The 10,635-nt window shown below is 45.4% G+C and overlaps 1 protein-coding gene across 2 annotated transcripts; it reads right to left on the bottom strand.

Moving 5' to 3' along the window:
- Window positions 1–394: 394 nt before the first annotated feature.
- LOC122326751 (olfactory receptor 146-like) lies at window positions 395–2,759 on the bottom strand. 2 transcript variants are annotated; one of them, XM_043221886.1, is made up of 2 exons: window positions 1,650–2,759; window positions 395–412 (listed from the first exon to the last, which is right to left on the bottom strand). In XM_043221886.1, exons 1-2 carry the CDS (start codon window positions 2,604–2,606, stop codon window positions 395–397), a joined length of 975 nt encoding a protein of 324 aa, XP_043077821.1. In that variant the 5' UTR covers window positions 2,607–2,759. The 2 variants fall into 2 exon arrangements, with proteins under 2 accessions (XP_043077821.1, XP_043077820.1); XM_043221885.1 differs by lacking the exon at window positions 395–412 and having other exon boundaries at window positions 1,614–2,759.
- Window positions 2,760–10,635: the final 7,876 nt, after the last annotated feature.

Here is a 10,635-nt window from a genome sequence, read left to right on the forward strand (position 1 = left end):
ACATAATGCAACCCCCATTACGGGAGGTGCCTCAGACGAGGATTCAGTTCAGGTACAGATAGATTTGAAAGAGCATATCAGCTGTACATGTTGCCAGTCGACAGTCGTGTTGCTGTGATACTGACAAACTGACCTTGTAAACTGGGTGCAAAAGATAGTGAGTGACTAAACTCTGGACGATCAGCTGTTATGTGACGAAACTCTGGATGATCAGTTGCGAACTGACTTAGGGAGATCAGGGGAGACGTGACGTAACTGTGGAAAGTCTCTGGAAGATCAACTGATATGTGACAAGACACATGACAATCAACGATGACTTAATATGACCCCTGAATGGCAGCTATGACATAATGTAACATTGTTGTGTCAGCAATTATGCAACAGGGCTGTACTGTCACTGCCATCTTATGAGCTTGTCCTGGTGCAGCCACCATTTCAGTCAAAGATGCCATGTTGCGTTTTTTCTCTGCGACATCCACATTGAACAGAGAGCCAACAGTCAACAAAGCATAATCTAGAAACTAGAAAATATGATGAACGTGGACTATCGCATCTAAGCTCTGATCGTAGTGTTCCTTAACCCTATCACAGAAAAACTGTGACAGTCCAGAAAATCATAATACTTGGCGTAGAACAGTTTGGAACTGCTATTTATGATGTGAGATTGATTAAATACAGGTGAGTGTGTGTGTCATCTGTGCAATGGGTAATGGTAATGTACCTTTCTAGTTTCTGTGTTGTGAGAATTATGGGAGAGAGACATTTGGTGGTGATGAAATCAAAGTACATGGACTAAGTTCTTGACACCCAGTTAGTCAAGTACAAGCTTTAAGACCATATTGTGCCATATTCATTGGTGTGACATCTTGTGCATAATCCATTACTCCTTTCTGTTATCTGCAATGTATCATTATATTATATTTCAGAATGGATTGTTCTTTAAGTCTGTTTATTCATAGCAAGTAAGCGAACTTAATCAAATTGTAGTTCCAAGCTGATGATGCAAGACTAAAACTAAGTGCACTGTACACTAAGTGTGTATCTCTCATTCCTTGTCTCTTTTTAGATTTGAAGTTTCTTATAATATCGTTTTGTTTATTTTTTCTTATAATTATGCAATACATTTAACAGACTTGGCACAATAATAAGTGTACAGCTTTTTATTGTTGAAACATATTAACATTTATTCTGCAATTAAATGACTTTGGTAAATACATAAAAAGAAGCAAAACTGCAGCCAGTGCATGGTAAATGGATCAATGGCAGTATAAATGCTTAAAGCCGACAAACATATTCTTTGAATTCTGTAATTTGAGCATATACTTCTGAATTCTAACAATATTTATGTATGTAGAACATTTTACTTTTAAACATTTATCTTGATAATTCAATGTGGTGATGTTACTCTTATTAAGCAACTAAATGAATGTTACAAATAAACAAACAAGCAAAGCAAAAAACAAAACAAAAAAAAGCAAACCAAAAAACACATTAATGGATCAGCATATTAATAAATAGTGACACTAAATTAATTTGTTATTGCACTTCAACCTTTTTTTGAAAAATATGATTTTAGCCTTTTATTTTATTTTATTGCTACATCCCTCAAAAAGTCACAAAATATTAACTTTTTTCCGCCACAGTTTAACAATCCTTTGTCTTATCTCTGTGGTTTGTAAACCATATACTACAGGATTTAGTCCCGGTGGTACAATGTGAAACATTATACTAGCTAGCTTCCTGTTTTCAGAGTATTCAGGAAAACGATGAAAAAAAATCATGATGGCACAAGAAACAAACATTATTAAATAAACAGTTATGTGACTGCCACATGTTTTTATGGCTTTACTGTTGAGTGCTTTGTTTTTCCTAATTATACATACAGTAGCAATCCTGATATATGTTATAAGCATTAGTGTCACTGATATGCTGAATCCTGCCACAGAATAAACGATTCCAAACATATTATTAATGGCCACATTTTCACAGGACAATTTATAAAGTGAAGCATTGTCACAGAAAGGGTTTTCAATTTTAGATCTGCAGTGAGACAAACGTACAGTGAGACCTATCATAATTGCCACTGCAATTACAGGCAGTGCCCAGGCTAATGCTGATAATGTAACCACCATTTTATTTGTCATTATAGTCATGTATAGCAATGGATTGCATATTGCCACTTGTCTGTCATAGGCCATGGTTACTAGTGCAGTGTGGCTTGCTGTTGCAAATATGTGAACAAAATATGCTTGAATAATACACTCTGCATATGTTATATAGCGCTCTGAGGACTGCTTAAAAATGTCCTGCATTAAGCGTGGTAAAATTACAGTAGTCCCAATTATGTCATTCACTGGCAGGTTACAGAACAGAAAATGCATAGGATGATGAAGGTTCTTCTCTATTGCAATTAAAATTATTAGTCCAATGTTACATCCCATTGCTAAGACATAAAACAAGAAAAGCAAGATAAAAACTAAATACGAAGCCTGAGGTGTAACTTTCAGTCCCTCCACAAGGAGAATGTTGTTTGTGAATGTCAGGTTGTCCATTAGTTGCTCTACACAAAACCTGTGAGCAGTAAAACACAGACTTTTTACTTTCATTAAATATATCTTATCTTATATGTCTGCCTTTCACTACAAGAAATATGCATGGACTGTGCTGACAGCTATTTGTATTTTATCTAGTATTCAGTATTTCTTTTCCTGGTGCTAGATTTTCTAGCAAAACAGAGCATAATTGTACCCAAAGTATTTGAATATTACCTCAGATCAAGTTGTCCAGTAAAGAGTTTAAGCAAAATCTATGAATAAATACTGTAAGCGCATACATATCAACCTGCTCTCATCTGAAGAAATATTTGCTTGTCCTCACCTTTTAATAACTGATTCAAAGATGTTGTGGTTCCCAAGAGGGGAAACTAATTATTTTGCTTGATGGCATGATAGCTAGAGATATGCTAATAGTGGTTGACTCTTTTCATTACCTATGTGTGTAGGTGTGTGTGTTGTTGTTGTCAGTATGACAAAGGCACGGGATTTGCCCAGATAAGCATTTTACAGTTAGCCACTGCTGGTTAATGAAGGTGCACTTAGTGCCAAAATCCCCAAATCAGCTGGTTGTAAGCATCTTCAACATTATAGTTGTATGAGATTTGCATGTTAGATGATGTCTGTCACAATAGGGGATAGAGGTAATTACAAATGCTTATGGCCCTAGAGGGCATTATTTTCCTGCATCTTGGTCAAAGGTGGTTATGGCCTTGATGAAATGATGATCAGTAGAAATATAGCCTTTTATCTTGTTTTCTTGTGTAAGGAGCAGATTCATCTTTTGAGTAGATTAATGTGTAGTCTAGTGTGTCCACGGTATTGTGGCAGGACAGAGTATAATTAACACATTATATGGCAAGGGCTAACCATTTTGATTCTTTTGGATGCTCTGTCACCATCATTTACACAGTGAAGTTGTTTGGTATTTTGCAGTTATTTAGTTAAATACTCTTTATTCAAAACATGCCAGTGGGTAGTTTACTTAAGGCATTATAACCACCCTTCACCCTCTGAGCAATGTTGTAACTGCCCAGCCGTGTCGAGGGTTCAGTTAAACGGCCACCTGAATTCCTAAGCGACACTGGGTCTGTAATGAAAAAGAAAAGACTAAAATGACGACTTTTCTAAAATATTTGAAATATCAAAATTCTTCCACAATTGGTAATTATGAATGGTACCTAAAATGAACAATAACTTGAAATTGGTGTCAGATTAAGCACGGAGCAAGATCAAAATCGAAACTAAATTCTGATAAGGTTAAAAGTGCAAGGAAAGACTGAACGCGCATTAAACCTTTGACCAGGGCCTCTAGATTTCGTTCTTCGTGACAGGAGAGGACCCTTAAACTTGAAAAAAAGAAGAAGGAAAAAAGTTATTTTATACAATTAATGTTAAAATGGTTAAATATATGTGAATATAGGTAGAAAAGGTATACATTTGAAAAGGTAGTATCTTCCCAACTATATTCCTTTGAAAAAAAAATGGTATCTGTGAGGATTTCCAATCAGAATTTAGACCATACCATAGTACTGAGACTAAGACTGCTCTCATTAGAGTTACAAATGACCTGCTTCGACCTGATCATGATTGTATCTCTTTATTAGTGATCAAGATCTGTTATCTACTATGCCTTATTTTCGCCTCTTGATGGCGACATTTTCCCTGTGTTTTTTTTTGGTTTATTAGTCCCAGCCCTGTCTAGTTAGCTTCTCTTTTTGAAATTTGTGTTTGTTTATTTTTGCTTGCTGGTGCTCTTTGGGTTATCTGTAAGTTCTCTCGAATATCTCTTTTTCTTTAAACCTTTGTCCAAGGAGTTCTGGTATTTTTCTCTGTTCTTGAGAGGTTATTTTGCCTTTTGGATTACTTTTCTCTTTTGACTGTTGTTTTTGCCCTGGGAATAAGAGACTTGCTTTTTGACCTTTTCTTGTCTCACATTTGGGTCCAACACTTCTGTGTAACAGTGGTAGAGAATGCGACTACAGCACAAGAGACCCATGTTCATGTCCCGATCTGACATCACTGCTGTGCACACAGAGATGTTAGTTTTTACACTTTACATGTTACCTCTGGGAGATATTATCAGGAGACATAGTGTTAGCTTTTACTGATATGCTGATGATACTTGGCTCTATTTGCAGCAAGGTCATACACACCAACTTGAAAAACTTATAGAATCAATCAATTTTATTTATATAGAGCTTTTAACAACAGAAGTTGCATCAAAGCACTAAACAGTATAAAGTACAAGAATACATTGACGCTTCCGGCTTGAGACTGTTCGGACGCTCTTGCTTACTGCTCCACGCTTTGCTTCTTTTTATCTACTTTTATCTACTTTTTTTCTGATTTTACTAAGTTTTAACTTCAGCATATAGCACAGTGCTCAAACAACACATATTTGGCAAAAGCTTTTGGGACTGCAATAATAGCTTCTACGAAGAAGTCGATTATCTGCTTCCCGCTGCCAGCAGCTTACATTCTGGAGACGGGAAACAGCTTCCTATCTTCAACAAACAAGAAAGAAAATGCCTCTTCTGGAATCTACCTGCTGCACAAACTGCCACAGACTTCTACAAAGGATTGTGGTTCTTGAAACGAAGTTACTTTCTGGACTTCCAAAACAAGCAGATCACACAGCAGATCATCACGGACCCCCTCAGCCCACAGCCGGTGAGTCCTGTGAATCTAGTCAATCTTGACAGTATACAAATGTAGCGGATCAAGCTAAAGCTGATCAACGCACAAATCAGTGGCAAAGACAGGGAGCGAGACCCAAAGGCACTCAAGACATCAGCCCGTCACAAGTATCTTGTATTGCCGCTGTGGCATCATCTACCCCAGACATGGCTATGAGAAGGCTTGAAAAAACTGGTATTTTACCACCCCCTATACAGCTCGAAAACAGATTTGAATCTTTAATGAATTTGGGTGTGGAATCCCCACAAGTGACTGAGCAGGAGTCATATCATCACCGTGAATCCGGTGAATGCGATGAGTGCAGCGGTGAGTCCGGTGAGTGCAGCGGTGAGTTGTTTCGGTGCTTCCAGTGCAGTCGTGAGGGAGTCCACGGTGAGGCAATCGGGGAATTAGCTCAGGTAGGCCCGTCACGGTGTGGCTTCTGGGAGACAAAGAGAGAGACAACAAGTTAGCATCCAGTTCGGAGTCTCGTGGCCCACTGAAGTCGCCACCTGGCCGGGCTTATCTGGCCCGCGGCTGACGAGCTACAGGTGCGGTGAATCCGTCGCTGAGTGGCTGGTGCAGGTGTTCCAGGTTTGTTCCCAGGGCAACGCTGATGGATCCTCGGGACGCTCGTCACACTCCCCCCCCAAGCGCTGTCCTGGTCCTGGTGGACAAAGCAGAATGTAGTAATGGGGACATTGGGGGTGGGTGGGGAGTGACCCCTGACAGACCTGCAAAAGCCGACCACATTCCGAGATAGGCCGTCTGCGTTGGCGTTGGCTGCCCCAGCTCGGTATTGCACGTCGAAGTGGAAGTCCTGGAGCACGAGGAACCAGCGGGTCACCCTGGTGTTTGTGTCCTTGGCCCTGGCCATCCACTGAAGGGGTGCGTGGTCGGTGAGTAGGGTGAACCGCCGGCCCAAGAGGTAATACCGCAGCTCCAGGACGGCCCACTTGACGGCTAGGGCCTCCTTTTCGACCACGGCGTAGTTCTTCTCGGCTGGGGTCAGCTTCCTACTGATATAGAGGATCGGATGCTCCTCACCCTCCTGGATCTGGGACAGCACGGCTCCCAGACCCACATCAGAAGCATCCGTCTGTAGCAGGAAGGGGCAGCCGAAGTGCGGGGCTCTCAGGACGGGGTCCGAGGTGAGTGAGGCCTTGATCTTCCGGAACACCTCCTCCGCGTCGGGGCTCCACAGAACCCGTTCAGGCTGCCCCTTCCTGGTCAGGTCTGTCAGAGGGGCGGCTATGGAGGAGAAGTCGGGGATGAAACAACGGTAATATTGCCAGTGGCCGCGGGGGGTGGAGAAGGCTGTTTTCGGCTTGGCTTCCTCTAACAGTGGAACTTGCCAGTATCCCTTGGTGAGGTCGAGGGTGGAAATATACCGGGCCCTCCCCAGACATTCGAGCAGTTCGTCTACACGGGGCATGGGATATTCATCGAACTCTGAGACCTGGTTGAGTCGCCGGTAGTCATTGCAGAAGCGGAGGGTGCCGTCTGGTTTGGAAACCAGGACGATGGGGCTGGACCACGGGCTCGTCGATGGTTCGATCACCCCCAACTTCAGCATCTGGTTTACTTCCTCCTCAATAGCTTGCCGACGAGCCTCAGGGATCCGGTAGGGCCGCTGCCGGACGATGACGTCGGGAGGGGTCCGGATCTCGTGCTGGAGGAGGTTAGTCTGTCCGGGCGTGGACGAGAACACATCCGAGAACTGACCGACCAGATGTTGGAGTTCCGTCTTCTGTGCGGGAGCGAGCAGGACATTGGTGTCGACGACCGGGGCCTCCTGGATGGTGAGTGCGGAGAGGTGCTCCCTAGTCCCCACCCACTTCTTCAACAGGTTAACATGATAGACTTGCTCGGGGCGTCGACAGTCGGTTTGGCGGACTCTGTAGGTAACCGGGCCGACCTTTTCAAGAATGGTGTAGGGGCCCTGCCAGGTAGCCAGGAACTTACAGGCATTGGTGGGGACTAGTACCATGACCCGGTCGCCAGCCTGGAATTCCCGGGGCTGTGCAGGGTGGTTATAGTGCCGTTGTTGTTGCTGTTGGGCCTGTGTCATCTGCTCCCGCACGAGGGGCATCACCCGTTCAATCCGGTCCCACATGGCTTGAACATGTTCCACGACCGACCTCTGAGCATCCGGCCGCTGTTGCTGTTCCCAGGCCTCCTTTGCCACGTCCAGCAGGCCTCGGGGATGTCGGCCGAACAGAAGCTCAAATGGGGTAAAGCCGGTGGAGGCCTGGGGCACCTCCTGCACCCCAAAGAGGACGTAAGGGAGCATCTGGTCCCAGTCGCGCTTGTCTTCGGAGACAACCCTTCTCAGCATTCGTTTTAGCGTCTGGTTAAAACGCTCTACGAGCCCGTCCGTCTGGGGATGGTACACGGAGGTGCGCAGCTGCTGGATCCGTAGCAGCCGGCAGAGGTCGGCCATCACGCAGGACATGAACGGGGTGCCTTGGTCGGTCAGTATCTCCCCGGGTATCCCCACTCTGGTGGACAGGGTGAAGAGCTCCTGGGCGATCGCCTTGGCGGTGGCTTTGTGGAGTGGGATGGCTTCGGGATACCGGGTGGCGTAGTCCACGATCACCAGGATGTGTTCGTGGCCGCGGGCAGACCTCGGCAGCGGGCCCACCAGATCCACTCGAAGGGCACCTCGATTATCGGCAGCGGGATAAGTGGACTAGGGGGAGGGCCAGTGGAAACGGTCCCGGATCCTCTTGATGGTGTTGGCGGCCCCGAGGTGTCCTGCCAGCGGGTGAGCGTGGGAGAGCTCCAGGATGGTGTCCACTTTCCCTCGGGGCACCACCAGGAGCCGTTTCTCCTCCCCCCTCCGCTGGGCGACACAATAGAGTAGGCCGTTCTCCACAATGAAATGCGGAAGAGGATGGGGGCCGGGCCACGTCTCCTCTCCATCCATGAAGTGAACCTGGTTCCAGCAGTTCTTGAGCAGCAGCTGGGCGGCTTGCATCTGGGGATCGGGCACGGCGAGGCGCGGTCGAGTGGCGGCGTGGAGGGTAGCGAGCTCCTGCTCGGTCTCGTCCTGTCGGGCAGCCAGACGCTCGACGATTTGTTGCTGGCGAACCGAAACCTCAGCGAGGCGTTGGAGGAACTCCTCCATCTTCGCCGGGAAGCGAACGCTTGCCTGGGGGGAAAACAAAGAGAAAAGTTGATGATGTTGTAGGGGACCTTTAATAATGGCGGCGACGGCGTTCTTCCTTTTTCTCTTTGTTTTCTCTGTCCTCTTGTGCTTTAAACCTGCCCGCATTCTCCACCACTTGTGACGAGGCAGAGGAAGCACAAGAGAGACAGGTGAGTTGAAATCCCCGGAGGGTGTATTTATTAAACAAGAGTAGTATGTGAGCGGTGACTTCGGTGAGTCCGGTGAATCCGGTGAATGCGATGAGTGCAGCAGTGAGTCTGGTGAGTTCAGCGGTGAGTTGTCTCGGTGCTTCCAGTGCTCAGAGTCGTGAGGGAGTCCACGGTGAGGCAATCAGGGAATTAGCTCAGGTAGGCCTGTCATGGTGTGGCTTCTGGGAGACAAAGAGAGAGACAACAAGTTAGCATCCAGTTCGGAGTCTCGTGGCCCACTGAAGCCGCCGCCTGGCCGGGCTTATCTGGCCCACGGCTGACGAGCTACAGGTGCGGTGAATCCGTCGCTGAGTGGCTGGTGCAGGTGTTCCGGGTTTGTTCCCAGGGCAACGCTGATGGATCCTCAGGATGCTCGTCACACTGGATGGCCTTCACCCAAACAAACTTGGTGCAAGAGTGTTAAAGGACAACATCTATTTTTCACTCTGTCATCCATCAGCAGAGAGTGCCAGTCCACTCAACATGAATGGCACACACACACCTGGACAAAGTATGGATGACGACAGGACTTCATATCAGCCTCAGAGTCATCATATGGTCGACACATTTCACAAGGACACTGAAAACACCACAGAGCCACAACAAGCACTGTTTGTGGACACTATCACAGTTGAGCCCTGCCCACAGAGCCCATCACAGACACAATGTGACGCACAACAACGGCTCCAGGACTCAGAGCCAAAGGACGACTCTCTGGTAATCAGCCAGGGAAGGCAAGACAGCATAATTCTGCCACCGGAAACACCAATGCTCTGTTTACCAGATACATTATCCCTCTCTCCAGCATCGCCACTTCTCAGCTTCTCACAAAAAATGGAGGAATTGGTGTACGCTAAAACTAGACTCTCCCACTCTTTTGCTGCGAGCCCCCAGTTATCAACTACAAAACGGCGGGCACCACCACCTCCAAGGCCGTTGGGCCCAGTTCGCCCTCCTCCAGCGAGACCTCTTCGGTCGCTGCGACAACGCCAGGCCATCCCTCCTCCTTCTGCAGCTGGTAAAGCAAAAACAACTGATAACAGCTCTCAGTGATATGTTTCGGGTCCCCGCGACTACAGCAAAAACTTTCAGGGATGTTTAGAAAACAAGCGGGAACCCAGTGTGTCTCTCACTATCTCCGTCTTATCACAGGATAGAAAGTCTAAGGCCTTCTCAAGCTGTACAGCTGACAAATCTAATCTGCGGCCTATTAGTCAGCAAACTCAGACTGCTACAGAAACAAAAAGTACTACCATCAAACTAGCATTATTAAATGTTCGATCACTAAAAAACAAATCATTTGTGATCAATGATTTAATAATTATGAACAATCTGGATTTTATGTTTCTAAATGAAACATGGCTTGAAGAAAGCTGCAGTGCAACAGTGCTCAGTGAAACAGCCCCTCCCAACTTCATTTACATGAATGTTTGCAGAGTTGACAAGAGAGGGGGTGGGGTTACTGCTCTCTTCAAAGATGTCTTTCAGTGCAGACAAGTGTCATTTGGTCAGTACTTGTCATTTGAATATCTAGGGATTGTGTTGAAAGGTGCTCCACGCATCCTATTCATCATTATTTATAGGCCTCCTAAATATTCTCCAGCCTTTGTTGAAGAGTTCACAGAATTGTTATCAATGATTTGTTCAGAGTTTGACTGTTTTGTGATTGCAGGGGATTTTAATATTCACAAAGAAAATGCAGAAATCAAAACTACAAAAGAATTTGTAACTGTTTTAAACACTTTTGACCTGATTCAGCATGTGCATGGACCTACCCATCACCATGGGCACACGCTAGATTTACTCATCAGTAAGGGTTTACAGATTTCGTCCACTGTTATTAAGGATGTAGCACTGTCTGATCACTTCTGTATTTTCTTTGATATATTGATCTCTGCTACCACTGAATCCAGATCTGTCACTGTCAGAAAGAGATGCATTAATGAGAACACAAGTGTGCTATTTGTGAAGGCTTTTTCTTCAATGCCAAGCATTTCTGCCGACTGCGTTGATCTTCTCCTGGAGTCCTTTGACTCAAAAGTTA

Source organism: Puntigrus tetrazona, chromosome 21 (genome assembly GCF_018831695.1).
Source record: "Puntigrus tetrazona isolate hp1 chromosome 21, ASM1883169v1, whole genome shotgun sequence".
NCBI lineage: Eukaryota > Metazoa > Chordata > Actinopteri > Cypriniformes > Cyprinidae > Puntigrus > Puntigrus tetrazona.